The sequence below is a fragment of the Rhinolophus hipposideros genome, assembly GCF_964194185.1.
Source record: "Rhinolophus hipposideros genome assembly, chromosome: 5".
Lineage (NCBI taxonomy): Eukaryota > Metazoa > Chordata > Mammalia > Chiroptera > Rhinolophidae > Rhinolophus > Rhinolophus hipposideros.
The window spans coordinates 75,216,862-75,234,483 of NC_138051.1; the positions used below are offsets into that span (position 1 = coordinate 75,216,862).

Consider the following 17,622-nt stretch of genomic DNA (forward strand, 5'->3'; position numbering starts at 1 on the left):
AAGGTGAATTATTCCTGCCTCTTCTTCCTGCTAGGTTTAAACTGTGTATGAAAGTCTTTTTTCTTAGATGGGCTATGGTAAGGCTGTTTTGGGCCCCTTTGTGTTGATAAGGGGAGAAGTATCTGGCAAAGGCTGGAGGACTCAGTGCAAAATATGTGAGTGGACAAATATCTTCTGAAGTCAGAAAAGTTATAGCAGCAGCACCAAAAATCCCAAATGGTGGACTCATGAGGGCTTGAAGGCGGCCTCCGAGCAAAATGAGAAAGGAGACTCAGCCAAGATGGGTCTATCTTTCAGGTTAAGTGGCTGACCTGAGGCTTTGCCATCACCCAGGGTACTGTAGGGTTATTGGTGTGAGGGGTGGGGGCGGGAAGCACGCTGGGGCATGGGGACTCAGCCTGGTGTGACCGGCCATTGTTGGAGGGACTAGGAGTGTCTGGTCATGACTTCCTGGTTCACTAAAAAGGGTCTCCATTCACCTCCTTTGGGGAACGTATCATGGTGTCGAAGGACTTACATCTGACAGGGCAGAGGAAATCTACGAGGAAAGGAAAACAAAGACTTCAAGTGCTATTGGTTTTGAAGTAACTTAGCTAGCAGCTTTCTCCAATGTTTGTGACCCTAGATTCTTGGACAAGGGCTAATGACTGTGCTCCCCAAAAGATACTTCCTAAGGACTGTTCCAAGAGTGTGTGTGTACACACATACGCAAGTGTCCATGCAATGAACACACTCACGCCTCATCTCTTGAAGAGATTCAGTTGACCTGCCCTTTCTATTGAGGGACTATCAAACTCCTACCCGCCCCCCCCCCAATGTTGTTAGTTTTATTTCAGCCACATTATGAGTTGCTGAGGCATTTTATTGACTGGCCATGGAGCCTGACAACCATGTCCAGTGTCACCATATTGGAAAATCAATCTCTGGATCTTCAATTGGCCTTTGCAAATTCTTCCTGAGTTCGGAGCTGCTCAGTTTGACTCCCACAGCCTGTTCAGTGGACCTGTACTCCCGTTAGCATCTATTCTTCTACCTGGTATTTCCAAGCCTCTTCTGTCTGTGATTACAAAATGATACCACTTTCATCTTTACAGATTTCAATGACTCATCTGCCCAGACAGCAACCCCCCTTAGTTCTTACTTTGAGGTGCTTTAAATATTTCCATGAACTAGTCATAATTTTCCCGCGTCCAAAGGAACCTCATTGGCACCTGAGTCTGTGCCAAGGGAATTATCTCCAGCATCTGCCAAAGCTGTTGATTTAGTTGCCAGAGCAGGGCTGGGTTTCGTGCAGAGGTGGGGAAAAGACCTGCCTCATTTCTGTGTCTCTTTGTCACTTAGGCTTGGAAATGGCTGTGTATGTGCCTAGACGCTCTCCAAGTGATCTTGAATCTCTTGAACACCGTTTTCAGATTCTGCACCTCCTACTTTGCCCAGAATCTCACCAAGTCTCCTGTGAAAACCATTCTGTGTTGAGACCTTGTCCTTCCAGACAGAGAGGCTTGATCACCACGCAGCACCCAGCTGGATCAAGACCCTCCTCGGTCATCTCCCACACAGTCATTAGCCCCAATCCTGACCAATCTCCTCTCTCTTTCCGCCAGTTATAAAACACATGTCACATGTCACTGGGCATAAAGTGCTACTAGTGGTGGTGGGACAGAACCAGGGTGTGCAGCAATAATATCTGGCCCCATTGCCACTAGCCACGATGCTCAGTGACATGTTAAATAGTCCTGTTCTTAGTAACACCCAGTGAAAATGTAGAGCATGTTGCCGGGTGGGGTCTGTGGGAGAGTTTGGGATAATCTTGGAAGGAGCTACTTGTCTTGGAGGAATAGATTGCTCCTGCCAGGTGGAGAGATAGTGCTGATTTAGCAAACCCTCACTACCAGACGCATGTGTCATTGGGATGAAGGGCCAGGCGCTTAAATCCAAATGGTACTTAAGAACACCTTCCCTGCCCTCTTTGCTTTACACCCTATTTGAGTTCTCTCGTAATCTATAATTTCTCGGATGCACCCGCTTCCCAAACAAAACCACTTTGCTCCTCCTTGTTAATACCATTGACTTAACCTTTATTTTTTTCCCCCCCAGTGCCAGTGGGCTGAGAGAATTGAAAAAATCTGGGTTCTGGGTCCTGGAGAGCGCTCTGTTTATTTGATTTGGAGTAAGAGGAGTTTTTATTTACACTGGTGGCAGAGTTTGAGGGATGGGGGGACTGGCAAGTGACTTTCTCCATGCCCTCACTTTGTGAGTTCTATTGCCTGTTAGTGACAGGGAGTACAAGCAGGAAACAAAAATAAATGCTTTCCGCCTCTGGTCGAAAGCCGTGCCGCCCTGTTGGTGATGAAGGAGGGCTAAAACCTAACTGGTTGTTAAGCTGAAGGACTCCACTTATTCAAAGAAACATTTTTCTCCCCATTGGTCCTTCATTCTTCTTCCTTGCCTACATGCATGCCTGTGGCATCCCACCCTCCCCTTCCTAGCCTCGTGGCAGTCCTGCAGGGTTGCGATAGAATGCACAGACCATCTCCCACGTGGCAGCAGTCCCATTCCCTATAGACAGCTGTGTGATTCTTTCTGCTTTTATCTCATCCAATTGCCTCGCCTAGCTGCTTCCTTGGCCCTAATGTCCCCCTTCTTTCTCCATTCCTCCTGCTATATTCAACTATACCAACCTCCCAATCATTTTCTCTGTTGTCTTTCATACCCCTGCCAGAGATTTCTAATGCTCAGGTCTGGTCTTGTCTTTGACTTCCTCCACTGGCTTCCAATTTTTTAAAGAAAAAGAAAAAAAAGACAGCTGGGAATGTTCAAAGTCCCTCATGATCTCACCTTTAGCTTGGCCCTAGAGCCTCATTTCTCCCATAAACGGTCATTTCTAAATTGTGTTTTGAAATTAGTTTGTTTCCTTACTTCCATGTACCTGTTGCTGTTGCTTCGAAGGCCCTTCAGACATCCCTTCCTGCTTGTGCAAATTCTTTATGGCCCAGTTTATGGCCCCTTCTCTGAGAAGTTCTCCTGGATCTGCCCAGTCTGAATTAACCTGTCACTCTGACCCTATAGAAAGGGGTCAGCTGCTGTTTCCCTAGCACTCAGGATAGCCCTGGGGCATCATAGGTGCTCAGGAGTTCTTTGCTAAATGGATACCTCTTTTTCCTTTCTTCCGCCCCTTCCCTCCCTCCTTCCCTCCGCTCTCCTCCCTTCCCCCGCCCCTCTTTTTTTAAAAGTTAGCCACCTCACATCTTGGACTTTCTGGCATCCCATGTTCAAATATTCTACCCTTTTGTCTATTTGTGACTTAGACTTTGCTTTCTGGTTGCTGGTTTTGAAAATGTCGTCTCTATGGAGTTAGCTATGCACATGTCAGTCTTTGCAAAGAGCTCAGCTTCTAGGGGCCGAGTCTTTGTTGTTTATTTTCATAACCCCCCGCCTCCCGCCAATGCACTAGCATGATGCCTGGTAATTGAAGAGGGTGGGCAGAGAAATCTCTAGAAATCTCTTTGAGGGCCTATGTGAGGTCTGATGTACCCTTCAAAACAAACATTCTTTAGAATTATTTTCTGTTAGTTTTATGCTTTTCTCTTTTTTGTTTATTGATGTATGATTTACATGCAGTACAACTCACCCTTTTTAAGTGTATACTTTTATAAATTTTAACAAATGTATATAGTTGTATAACCACCGTCATAATCCAGATGGAGAATATTTCCACCACTCCCATTCTCTCATGCCTTTCCCCATACCTCCAACCCCTCCAATCACTAACCTGATATCTATCCATACAGTTTTGCCTTTTCCAGAATGTCACATCTAAATGGAGTCATACAGTATGTAGCTTTTTGAGTCTGGCTCCTTTCACTTAGAATAATGCTTCATATTTTGGAAACTTGACGACCTGGACCCTAACCCACACTTTATCTGCACCTGCCTTTCTAGTAGACTGGTCGGGGGCATGAATTGGGGGTGTGGACGGGGTCTGTGTGAGTTGGAAGCTCTACCTTTGCAGAACAGGGTCCTAGCTGCTTTGTCAAACCCATTCACTCTCCCTTCCTTTCCTCTCCCCCACAATGGCACCAGGTGTAAGGCTGCCTTCTCCCCTGGGTCCTGACCAGTCATTCCCATAGCTGTGGGGGGCACAGTGGAGGAGGGAAGCTGGGTGAATGGGGTTGGGTGAACACTAAATTCCTCCCTTGGGGAGGGGGCGGGAGTGGGGTGATGAAGGTCAGGCTTCTCCTGGCTAAAACAACAGAAGTGGTTCCAGCTGCTGAACAGCTGGAGGGGGATGTCTGCTTTCCCTCAGCAGCGTGAAAAGCCCTTTAATCGGGGCGTGCTGTTGTCAGGCCCGACAGTGGAGGTGTGTAGAAGAAGAGCAGAGCCTCGTAGTACAGACCTCCCCTTCCCTTTGACCTCCCTTATCTGCCCTCCTCCATCTTCACGAGCCCCACTCTGAAGCGACCCTGCTCCCCGGCCCCCCTTTGCACCTGTGTAAATGCAGTGGCTGTGGGGTCAGGGAAGGGTGAGAGCACGCTGGCAGAAACAGGGGTGTGGGTTCTCAACGCAGATGATGGATTAGATTGTGTGTGGGTGAGTGGTGTTTTAATGGGAAACTGCTCTTCATTCCCAAAGACGTGGGCCCCAGAGAGAAAGGCCACCGTCCAGTTTTGCAGATGGGGAAGCAAGTGACAGGAGGCAGAGAGTCCCAGGTTGGAGACTAAGAGGTTGAGCTGCAGCTAGACATCTGGAATGTGGCTCTCTACTTTTTGTTCCAGACACCGGCTCCAGGAGTGGCTTTCCCCCTTTCAGTGGCACATTTACCTCTCAGAAATGCTTTTTAGTGCTTGAGGTTTAAAAACTCGAGCTGGACTTTGATCTACAAACATGGTGAGAAAAGGATCCCTCCCTTAGGAAAGCTCTCTTTGCTTGCAGAGCCCTTCTCCTCTCCTGTCCACCGGAGCTAACAACAGAGCCCCCTTCACCCCGCCGCTAGCTTCTGGGGCTCAGCGCTGGATATCCTGCACTGAAGGAGGCAATGTGGTGTAGTAGGAAGAATCTGGGCCCTCAGAGTCAGATGTCAAGGCATGCTCTACTGCTTACTAGCTCAACATGGTGGAGCCTCAGTTTCCTCCTCATTTGTTCAATCAATAAATATTTGTTGAGCACTCATTTTGGGCAAGGCCCCTACTGGACACTGAGATCCAGCAGTGTGGCACTCAGGAGATCTTGGTTCCTGCTTGCAGGGAGCTCGCAGCTTATCGGTGAGGATGGGCAAGAAACATAATTAATCAGCTGGTCATTTAATTCCAAGTGTGACATAGGCCACCATGGAAAATAGAGGGTGTAAGGAAGCTCATCATAGGGGTCCTGACCCACTTGGAAAGTAAATGCCCCCAGGAAGCTACATTTGTTCTGAGATTAGAAGGATGAATAGGGATTTATGAGTGGAAGCACAGTCCAGGGAGAAGGGCCAGCACATGCCAAGTCTGACAGGGCAATGGAGCTAAGGATTTCTACCTACACAGTTGGGGTCTCGGGCATCAGGGACCATTACTGTGCCTGCTCCCTACTCACAGGCACACACACATGCCCCTTCCCATTCCTTCCAAATAGGCTTTTGTGGATGGGCCTCGGAAACTCACCATTATTTACCCTAATTCTGTGAAAAAATGAATTCAGGGTGTGAAAAATCTGACTTATAAGTGAATCGATTTCATCATCTGGCTCTTGTTCTTACTCAGGTGCATGCATATGGCAGCTGTCAGGAAAACCAGAGTGCTAGTCACATTGACTGTTAAATTATACTCATTTCAGGCTGAGCAACCAGGGCATCTCAGATTACTGCCTGACTCATCGGAGACATGACTTATCTGCAGGGTGGTGGAAGGGCTTCCCGGAGGGTGGCGTGAGGAGATTCTCAGGCTAAGCCAGCCAGCTTAGGAATGAATTCCATGGTGACTTAGTGAGGATATCTGCTGTGGTATATGGGTATTATCTCAGCCGCTCTGGTACATTCTCTTCAATGGCCTAGGGATTTTCCCCCCTTTCCTTTAATTCAAGGGAAAAATACTGTGTTTAATGTATGGTTTTCCTTATCTAATAGATGTTTCTTGAAAGGAAAAAAAGGAACAGACTGCTTCCATTACTTTATGTATTTGAGAGCTTTAAGCTTTCGGTGGTGTTTGTACAAAGAATATCTCTTTTTCCCCAGTAAGTGATAGAAAAAGGATCTTCTTATCTAAGACATATTTTAGGTAAGATTTGATATTCACCCATTCATTCTTCAAACATATATTGAACAACTGCTTTAGATCAGGCACTGTTACGCCCTATGTATATGAAGAGGAATAAGACAGTCTTTTCTAGATGTGTAAACACATAAATGACAATACAATGTATTAAGGGTTTTGATAAAAGTATGAACACAACACAGCTGGAGGTTCAAGGAAGCTAATGGTGATGTTTAAAACATGAAAGCATTTGCCTTTTAGGATGATAACCTTAGTGGCAGTATGGAATTTGAACTGGAATGGGGAAGAAAGATTGGGGGCAAAACGTCAAACATCTAGGCAAGAGATAAAGGACTGAAGGAAGTCATCATGGATAAGAGAGGAAAGCCAGCTGGAGAGAGAGGCCCAGCCACCCCCAGCCATTTCAACCATTCCAGCTGAGTCACCAGTGAGTGAAGTCACAGTAGATGTTTTAGCCCCAGCCAAGCTCCCAGCTGAATACAGCCAAGTATGTTACCTCAGCTGATACCATGTGGAACCGAAGAAGCTTCTGGCTGAGCCCAGCCAACCCATAGACTTGAGAGAAATGATAAATCGTTTTTTGAAACCATTAAGTGTGGGGGTGGTTTGTATTATAGCAATGGATGAGTGAAGCAAAAATGTTAAGAGTGAGTACCCAAGACTGTGTTACACATGAATTTATTAACAAAAAACCCTCAAATTAGTTGATTTTCGCCTGATTGAGGTTGACATCCTAAAGGGGAAAGCCTCTTGCTGCTGCAAATTGTGGATCTCTTACTTCCAAATCCAGTGGATGGGTCACTGCCCTGGTTGTTTAGTATGGTTCCTACCCCTGCTTCTGCACCTGGGAAACATGCACAGATATGCATGTTACCAGAAAAATGCATGTGTGGAGTTTTAGATATTGGTTAAATCAGCATGGAACAGGTGGAAATTAAGACCGAAACCAACTCCATATTATAAAGACTCAAACATCTCTCAGATGGAACCTTAGGCTGTCTCTGTTATTCCCTGTATTGTCATGGAAACTTGGCGGTCAGTCAAACCTAACACAGCGTGTGGTATTGGAGTTGTCTCTGAGCAAAAGCTGTGGCAGGGTTTGCATTCTCCTCAGCTGGAGACTGCAGTGCCAGGATCAGTGTGTGTGTGTGTGTGTGTGTGTGTGTGTGTGTGTGTGTGTGTGTGTGTCAGACAGAAGGGATTGTTAATGTAACATTGGTTTCTTTTACTCCCATCTCTTTTATTGTGAAGACAGCCCCCCTTCGGTAGCTTACTATTCCAGTAGGAAGAATGGATTGTTTATATGTATTTCAAGTGCTTGTCCTACTTTGCAAATGTGAGCAGACCACAAAATGTCGTGTGTTTGCTTTGGAATCATTCACTCCCCAAGGAGAGAGAGTGGGAGCAGATTGTAAATGCACAATTGTCCCAGCCCCTTTTGTTTCGTTTCCATATTACGTAATCATATTTAACATAATTATTTTGTTTTTGTTGTCGTTTTGTTGGGAAGAAGGGAGGGAATGTATGTGAGGATTTTAATGAAAATACTGTTTTCCCCAGAGGGAAATGGTTCAGCATTTGCCTCACTGGGGAGACAGCTTGCCCCTGCCCAATACCAAAAATTTCCACCAACAGCAGATGCTCTTAAGCCCATAACAGACTTCTGTGGCTCGGGGGGTGCAGGTCCCAGCAGGTTGACTCAGACTCTGAGCTTTGTCTGTGTGCTGCGAGAACTGACCTCAGCCACAGGCTGGTGCTGGGGACGTCTAGCCTGTACCTCCTATCTTCTGCAGAAGAGAGGAAAAGTCTGCCCTTGTGACTTCATGTAGACTGTGATGAACTCCTGGGATGTCCTGCTGTTGACCCATAAGGAATGAACTGATTTCATGTCCAGTTTCAACATGTGGAAATTATCCTCAGGAGCTGCTTCTCTCTCCCTCTTGGTCCAATCCATCGGAACTTGGCACAACTAAAAGAAACTCCAGTGAGGATGAGCCTCTCACTCCTCCCCTCTCTAGCTGTGCTCTTGAGGATAGTAGCCGCTAGCCACATGTGGCTATGCAAATTTAAGTCAACTAAAATGAAATACAACTAAAAATTTAGTTCCTCAGCTGCATGAGCTCCATGTTAGTACTTAATAGCCACATGTGGTTGGTGGCCACCATACTGGATAGCACAGATGGAGAACATGTCCATCACAGCAGAAAGTTCTGTTGGACTGTGTGGCTCTGTCACATTGCAGAGTCCCTAGGATTAAATCCTCTCTTGGTCCTGCAGTATCCCGTTCCCTTGCTGTATGGCCACTGTCAGCTTGCTTGTTGTCTTGAACCTAGAGTAAAGCTCATTGGAGGGCAGGGCTACCCTGCTTGTGTTCTGCTTCCCAGGCCTCCTGTAGTGCTGGGCTCATCCCCATAGTACTCACTTGTTGAGTACAGAAGCAGATGAATGGGCAGCTGAACAGCTGTGTGTGGTGTTGGTGGACCCGAAGTAATCCCCTTGGACCCTGGAAGTTTGGGTGATCCTATTAGGGCATGGTCATCCTTATGTTTCCCCAAAATAAGACCTAGCCAGACAATCAGCTCTAATGCATCTTTTGGAGCAAAAACTAATATAAGACCCGGTGTTATATCATATTATATTATATTATAGACTCAGTCTTATATTACAGTAAAATCAGACCAGGTCTTATATTAATTTTTGTTCCAAAAGATGCATTAGAGCTGATTGTCCGACTAGATCTTATTTTCGGGGAAACATGGTATTAAAGCTCTATTTTATGGAACTCATGGCCTTATTTGGAAAACAATCACAAACAGATTCCTAAAACAGATGAAAATGAGATATCACAGCTGATTGAAGATGATCTTTAGCAATGGCTCTGTGCACCTTAGAACTTTTTAAAAAAATTATGTTTGGCCTCTGGGACCAGTAATTTCTATACGGAATCTTTTGGGAGCTCTTCTAAAGCCAGAAGGGTCTCCATGTGATGGAGTAGGTGGGGCTTCTTCTGAAGCTCTTTAACCTGTCTGTTTGTAGACAGAATGTTCCGCTAGTTAAGGGGAACTCTGGCACTGCCACTGTGGTGTCTATGTTGGCCCAGACAAGGTCATTGCAAACCAAATTTCTGGCCTGTAGTTCAATGCCATGGTGATGCCTGCAGTTCTCTTCCCCTGTGAGCTGAGGAGGAGATAACAGGGTAATCTTCTTGAGTTTGAAAAGAAACTTTCTTGATCCCTGTTTCACTATTTTTTTTAGGTGAACAAGACCCCTTTGAGAAGCTTCTCACAGTAGGCTTAAAGTGGGCAGACATGTCTTATCTAGACCTTCAGCAGTTGGTGTCTGGCCTTGGTAAACAGTTTTTGACTTTGTGAATCCGTTTTGCAGTTGGGTCAGAGTTTCTCTTTGCAGCATCAGTGTGTAGTAGTGAAAGGCAGTGTGGTTTAGTGGTTAGAAACATGGCCCTGGAGCCGGGCCACGGGTGTCAATCCCAGCATGGACGGGCACATGCTGTTTAATCTTGGGGAAATTGCCCAACTTCTCTGGGCTTTACTTTCCTCATGTGTGAACTGAGAATCGTAACACATCTTGTCTCATAGTCATTGTGAAGATTAAATTGTTAACATGTCATAAGTGATATATAATTATCAGCTCTTATTATTATTACTTTTCAGACTTTAGGTCTGGCGACTGGATCCCTATGTCACCAAAAATGAGTTCCTTGGTTTTCCCAGGTGTTAGAAGGTACAGATGTGATCCTTGTGTGATCATGAGAACAAAGGGCATGTTGTTCCTTGCCTCCTGTTGATTTACATGGCAAAATAACCTAACACATAGGGTTTAAAAATCAAGGTGTTACTTCACGTAAGTAGTCCTGACTTTCACAGATAAGGAGAGAGTGGTGGGACAACAGTAGTTCTTGACCTGCTCTCGGACAGCCTTGAGGCCACTGATTGGCCCAGCAGCTTGCATGTGAGGACACTGATCCTACCCTCTGGCCAGGTGTCTGCTACTCATCAGGGAGAATTACAGAGCCAGGTCTGGCTGCAGTTCTGGGTGGCAGGCAGATTAGGAATGGATCTGAGGGAGCCATAACAAAGGAAGAAGAGAGACTTTAGAGGCTGCCTCTGTTCTTTGCAGCCTCCTGTGTCCTGTAACTATCCAGAAGCCTTCGGCCAGTGCTTTGCCAGCCTGCCTCATTCAGCTGGACCTTTGGCCCCAAGTTTTCCCTGGTGCACATTTGGTTGTGGGCTGGGAGTGCTGTAGTGGCAGGGCCCGAGGTGGGGGTGGGAGAGACCCATCTCTCAGCCTCAGAGATAAATGTGAGTTCTGAGGTGAAGCTAGGGCAGCAAGCTGTGGACCACCTCTGCCCACCTGCATGCGGGAGGGAAGGGGAAAGCTCAGAGCCTGGGGGTGGTGAAAAGCCCCAGTGATCCCCTGGGGTGGCAGGAGCCTGGGAAGCCAGGCCTGTCCCGTTGCACCCGATGGTTCTGAGGTAATGTTGTGTGGGAAATGCCGTGGCAGAGATGCAATCATCGCAGAAAGAATCGAGGGCCCAGCTAGGTGCTGAGGATGTGTTCACAGACAGAAGACATTATCTTTGTCTTCATGGAGCTCTCTTGTTAATCAAATCACACAAATCAATTTATCATCACAAACTGTGTGAAGGGCCATGAAAGACAAGTGGAGTGTGAGAGGTTATTCCAGAGGGCCCCCTTTCTCACCTGTGAGAGTCAGGGAAAGCCTCCCAAAGGAGATGATGGGAGCTGAAATCTGAAGTAGGGATGGAAGGGAACGAAGAAGGAGCAGTGTTTCCAAAGGCCTGGAGGTGGGAGCAAATGTAGCTCATCTGTGAAATGGAAGGCAGGCCAGTGTGCCTAGCAGAGAGCAAGGTGGGGGCAGAGCGGTAAGCGCTGAGGCTGGAGAGGGGGCCCCGGGGTCAGATTCTGCCAGGCCAGGAGACCATGTGAAGGTCTCCAAGGACAGTAGGATACCTCTCAAGGACTTTAAGCAAGGGCAACCTGAGGGAAGTTGAGGCCGGAGATCCTGTGCAGTGCTGAGGTGTGGATGACACTGCCCCTTCCCGCTATCCCATCAGCTCATCCCTCCTGTGTGGCAGCCTGGGCAGTGGTGGGCTTCCTCTGGACATGACTCTACATAGTATTGATTTTTACCCCAGAACACTAGACTCTGTCATGAGTCACTCTCAGGACATTTCCCTCTGGGCTTTGGACAGGACTCAGGTTGGACCCGTGAGGGTGGGAGCCTTGGGATCTGAAGAGAGGGCCAAGTTGCGCTGTCCATCCTGACAAGGCCTGTGCAGTGGTGTCAGCCCTTGGCTGCTCCCTCCTTGTGCTGAACAGCCAGCACCCAGGCATGAGGTCAGGGTGGCGGCAGGGACTGGTTTTACAGCTGGGAGGCAGTCTGCTTAGTAATGGACAGGCTTGGACTCTCGGAATGTGTCCAGTAGGGGTGTGTGTTTCCAGTGCTCCCTTGATGAGAGTGGCACTGCCTCTGGACATCCCTCTGCTGGAAAAGGGTCAACACATTCTCCTCTTTTTTGCTTCACACAGAGGACCTGCAGATATATCTGAAATGGAGGTTGTATTCACACGTTCCTTAAACCTTGTGAGCTTGGTGTGATGATTCAGTCAACTCTAGCATCACTGACGGCCAGATGTGTGCTCATGACATTGCCACGCATTATTGTGGGATATCTATTCCCTCAGCCCACATTGATGAAGAGCCTTAAGTGTGCCAGAGCTTTGCTCTATGGGGGTGGATGAGAGAGGACCCAGCTCTCAAGGCCTGTACAGTTTAAATGTGGGTTAATCAACAGAAGCTAAAGGATTGTATGGCCCAATTATTGTTTTCCAACTGTATTCTATAGTTGTTAAGAGGGGTTCACTGATAAAGGGGTTCATGGTCGAATAAGTTTAGGAGATGCAGCATCGTATATGCCCCTTGATCTGGTTACCCATTCCTGTGTAACAAACTACCACAAAAGTTAATGACTTAAAAGAACCATTTATTATCTTTCATACTTCTGTGAGTTGACTGGGCTCCGCTGGGCGGTTATCACTTGGGGTTTCTCACACAGTTCCTTCTTTTCATTTCTGTTAGTTGCAATCAGGTGATAGCTGGGGTAGACTCATCCGAAGGCTGCTTCACTTACATGTCTCTGTATCTGGGTTGGTTGGGCGTTTCCATCTCACATGGTTTCTCCACATGCTAACCTGGGCTTCCTCATAGCATGGCAGTCTCAGGGTTGTCAGGCTTCTTTGATGGCAGTTGGTTTTTTCCGGAGTGAGTGTTGTAAGAGGCCTGGGAGGAAGCTGTAAAGCTTTGTATGAACTTGCTCAGAAGTCCCAAAACATCACTTCCATAGCATTTTATTAGTCAAGCGAGTTACTGAGACCAGTCCAGATTCAAGGGGGAGGGAATTAGACTCCACAGCTCAATGGAAAGAGTAGCAAATAATTTGCAGCTATCATTAACTTACTGTACGTTTGGAAGATTCACCGTGCACAAGAGTGTATACAAGAAGTCTGAGAAGTGTGGCAGTAAGGAAACCTGTATAACTCAGCATTTTCCAAACTGATTATTATTGTTATTTATTTATTTATTTATTTATTTTTGGTTACACCTCACAGGATGACTTTTTTTTTAAATTAAAGTTTATGGGGGTGACAATTGTTAGTAAAGTTACATAGATTTCAGGTGTACAATTCTGTAACACATTATCTATATCTCACATTGTGTGCTCAGCACCCAGAGTCAGTTCCTTTTCTATCACTGTGTATTAGATTATTGTTATTTTTAAAATTGGGAAATCCCTTTCTCATAAAGATCATTTAACTTGTATTCTGTTAGAGAGCAGTGAGCAGGTATTAAAGGGTAATAGATTGGGGGCTTAATATTCCTTTCTAATGAATAAAACTTTCCAAAGATGGAATTTAGAAATTGCTAGGGAGTTCCTAATTTGGGAAAATACCAAAATAGAGGACTCATGACCATCTGCACGGATGGAGAGGCTGAATGTCCTGGTCATGAAAGCTTTGATTTGATTTCTGGCCAATCTTGGTTCAGATTCACCACTTATGGCTATTTTACATTGGGCAAGTTGCCTCACTCTAGGCTTCAGTTTCCTTATCTACAAAATTGATGGTTTCTATTTCATGGGGCTGCTGTGAGGATTAATGAGATCCTGTATGTGAATTACTTAGTACAGGTATCTTCCTGGGTTAGACTATGTGACTGCTCAGTTCCCTTCCACTTCTAGGGTTTAATAACCTTAGGTTTGTTCTGGACTTGCTCAAGAAAACCAGTATTGTAAGTCATGGACTCATCCATACTTGTCTTGTAAAAGTAACCTCTATACCTTTTCACTTCTTTCCAACCTAGTTTCTCATAAGTGACCGTGACCCTCAGTGCAACCTCCACTGCTCCAGGACTCAACCCAAACCCATCTGTGCTTCCGACGGCAGGTCCTATGAGTCCATGTGTGAGTACCAGCGAGCCAAGTGCAGAGACCCGACCCTGGGTGTGGTACATCGAGGTAAATGCAAAGGTGAGTGTGCGCATCTCTGCCCAGCTGAGGAGAGGCACCTGGGCACCACAGCTTCCTGTTTGTTACACTCCCCATCGGGGGAGCTCAGAATGAGTCTGTTTCTTTGATGTGCTATCCTAGTCCCCCATCCTCTCTACCGGGGAATATGAGGAGGACTGGTGTGTCTGAAAGAATGAGTATTTTTCTCTCTTTCACACACTGCCACCAGGCTAAGGCTTAGGGAGATGTGCTGCTATGTGGCTAGTGCTATTTATTTTTATTTTGTAAATGGAGATGCTTCAAATGGTAAGGCATTATCGCTGGCTCCTGAATAGGGATTCCAAAGTGTTGGCCAACAGATATATTTTGTTTGGTCTGCTCAGATGTATAAAAATATTAAGAACATTGGAGACAACATTTAAAAATGGGGAGATTCAACACACAAATCTGGATTTTGGTATTTCTTATAAAAAATTGGAAGCTCTGGTAATATTAGGTCTGTGTTCCCACCCACATGGCAACACATGGCTAGAGCTGAGTAGCAGTTACCTCCTTTAAAGGGGAGCCTGTTCTCCAGTTTGCCACAATCCTCAGCACTCCCTATGGTGTCCCCAAGCTGAATGCCATTCATTGCATACCCAGTTCCCTTCTCTAATTTATGTCACTTTCCCCCATACTGTAAAGATTTGAGTTTGTGACGCTTGGTTGGCTTAAAGCCATTGTGGGAAGCTAAGCAGGCTGTCCTAGAGCCTCTGTCTTCCAGAGAAAGTGCTTGCAGTTCTTGAACTATAAAACATCTTTGAGGCCCCTTGGTTTCTCACATTTTTGAATAAACTCAGTGAAAAAATATAGAAGTGGAAGATTTTCCCTCCCCTGGGAGGGAGTGGGGGTACTTGGGAGAAAAAAATAAGCAGAACATGATATAAATACAACAGCCCACTTTTCTAAGAGTAACATTGAAGAAGAAGTTGAGGCCAAGTGGCACTCACTAGCCACTGACTGCCCTTGTGTCGTTAGAAAAGCCAGTGGTTGTGTGTGGGCCCACCCACAGGCGGAGTGGTTTTCTCTCAGCATTCTTACAACCAGGCAGCCATTTTGTTCCATAGTTCCTGTGTGGAATCCAAGTGAAGTATGAAATATGCTTGCTCCTCTTCTCTTTTAGACGCTGGCCAGAGCAAGTGTCGCCTGGAGCGGGCTCAGGCCCTAGAGCAAGCCAAGAAGCCCCAGGAGGCAGTGTTTGTCCCGGAGTGTGGTGAGGATGGCTCCTTTACCCAGGTGAGGACTTGGCCAGGCCTCTCAGGCCCATGGCCTGGACTGTGGCCGAGGGGAGGTGCCTGAGAGCGGGAGGGCTGCTCAGAGCCTTGACTTTCTGGGAAGCAGCTGAGGGCTCTTTGACACCCTGTGTGCTACCTTCTGGTGCCTGTGTTCCCCCTCCTGGACCCTCCTTGCTCCCCCTTGCCAGCTGGCAGTCAGTCTTGAAAAGGTGTATGGAAGTCTGAGCCAGGAAACTGGCATTGCTTGGTCCCCATCCTCCTTGCTGGCCGTCTCCATTTTTCTCTTCTGTCAAATGTAGGCTGATTGTTTTTTCTTATCCCTGCCAATTTCCATGGGCAACCCTGGTATTCTCTTCACTGTTTATTGCTACCCCTCTGTGTTCCCCTTCTGCTTACTCCTAGTCCTCAAATGAAGCAGTGATCCCTTTGAGTACAAACTATACTGTAGTTCCTGGAGTGTGTATGGTGTGTGTGTGTGTGTGCGCACGTGCGCGTGTGCACACACATGTGCTTGCACAGTCATGTGTATGCATGCACGCAGATTTTAAAATTTCTTTTCAGGCAGTCTCATCTGTCATCCTGCATGGTCTCGGCTTAGAGCTCTGTGTAAAAGTAACACTGGCTACGTTGATGTTGGCACTCACTGTTTCTAAAACACAGGCCCGGGACAATAGGGACAATAGGGTGTTCCTTCATAAGCTTTTAGGCTGGACATAGGGCCATAGCGGGTGGGAGGTGGCTGGATGAAGACCCTTCCTGATGCAAGTGGAGAAGGTCACTGGACAACGATGAGTCAGCATCGCTGGGGATGGTCCCAGCGCCTCAGCCTCCTTTGCAGAAGAGAACGGCGTTTGGGAGACATCACTACCTTCGAGCTGGATGCAAGCAGGGGCTTCAGAGGTTTCAAAACTTCCCTGTAATTCTGAATCGACGGGGCAAAGGCTGTGAGCCTTGGGTCCCATGACTTTCAGGTTTCATTTCGGGGCTGGGCCCAGGGGATGGCTGATTTCAGGCTGACCCTGCTATGGCCAGAGTGGAAGTGTGGAGGAGTTGCGATTGGGCCTCACGTTTTTTAAAAGTTCCCAGCTGATTCAAATGTTAGCCCATACTGAGGCCATGGCATTAAACTTGGGTGTGACCCTGTGAGAGGTGCTTTTATTCGTTTTCTCATTTAAGCCTCACCCCAGGCCTGTGAGGTAGGTGCTATTATCTCCATTTATCGAAGATGCAACCAGAGTGGCCGATCTTGGGTTCAAACAGCTCCCTGTAGCTCCAAAGACCTCTGTTCTCTGCTGTTCTCTGAACTGGCAGCTTTAAAGGAGACTCTGAGGTGTGGAATGGCGGAAGGCAGTCTAGTGCTGTAGTTAGTGCATGGATCCTGAAGCCACACTGCCTGAGCGTGACTCAGCCCCCACCCCGTAAGCAAGCCACCGAACTTCTCTGGGTCACAATACCCTTACATGAAAAATGGAGATTATCTCCAATATCATATATAATAATAATCACCATATTACACATATTATGTTACTATTACTATTACTATTATTATTAATGAGTATTACTATAGCTTACTTCATAAGGGTGTGATGAGAATTAAATGAGCTACCACATGGAAGACACTTGGAGCACGTAACTGTTGTATAAATATATGTCATTATTATCATCATTACCCCCATCTCTACTCTGGTTCTGCTACTCAAGTCTTCCCCAGATTTTATGGATGATGTCACTGAAGGAAAATAAAACCTTTTGCTAAACCTCCCCAAGTTTGAAAATTGATGAGATTCCCTCATCGATGTTTTATTATTTATTGTGGTGAAAACAATGCAGGTGATCTTTGTATATGGATTTCAAACCTCTCTGCTGAGAATTCATATATGGGAGAGAAAAGCAGACCTGTCTCAGCTGAGTTTGGGGCTGAGACAGGGGTAAAGGTAATGGGGAGGAGGCAAAATCTTTTATTTCTCCTTTCTCTAGGCTTGTGTAATCCTGAGTGTGTTGCTTATGAGAACGGGTGACCCTTGCCCTCCTGGTTCTGAAGTGTTTGCTGCCTCATGACAGACAGCTGCTGGCCAGCTTTTGTTTTGGCGAGGCCAAGCCAGGCCAGGTGGTGTTTGCTGGGGAAAGGAACTTCCAGATTAGTCAGGGCAGAATCGCTAAGTGAGAGGGCCCCTGAGGTTCAGCAAAGGTTGGGTAGACAGTCAAGAACCCCTCATTGGTTAGACACACTAAACACTGCCATGTGTCTTCAGGCTCAAGGCTGGCTCACCCCTGTGGGCGGCCAGGCAGCCAGACAGGCAGCCTGTCCCCATTACAATGATTGAAATGGATGTGCTTTTTCCCTTGATCAAAGACACTGCAATAACTTCACAAAATGAAGCTGCCTCTTTGAGTGTGCTTCAGTTACATTGACAGGCTGCCAAAAGACAATGAGACAAAATGCTTTTCTTCCTCCCCAACTTCTGCTGTCACTTAGCTGGACATTTTTTGTTTTTTAAGACCAAAACGCAGAGATCAGCTATGTTGCTTTAATGTTCTTTAGAATGTTGAT

At 46.5% G+C, this 17,622-nt stretch overlaps 1 protein-coding gene across 7 annotated transcripts in view; it reads left to right on the forward strand.

The window, feature by feature from the left end:
• Nucleotides 1–17,622, forward strand: part of SMOC1 (SPARC related modular calcium binding 1) — a 142,544-nt gene that overhangs the window by 49,998 nt on the left and 74,924 nt on the right. For all 7 annotated transcript variants that reach the window (XM_081047572.1, XM_081047577.1, XM_081047573.1 and 4 more), the window contains exons 2-3: nt 13,653–13,818; nt 14,960–15,072. In XM_081047572.1, the coding sequence (XP_080903698.1) occupies nt 13,653–13,818; nt 14,960–15,072 (279 nt within the window). The remainder of the gene's footprint in view (nt 1–13,652; nt 13,819–14,959; nt 15,073–17,622) is intronic.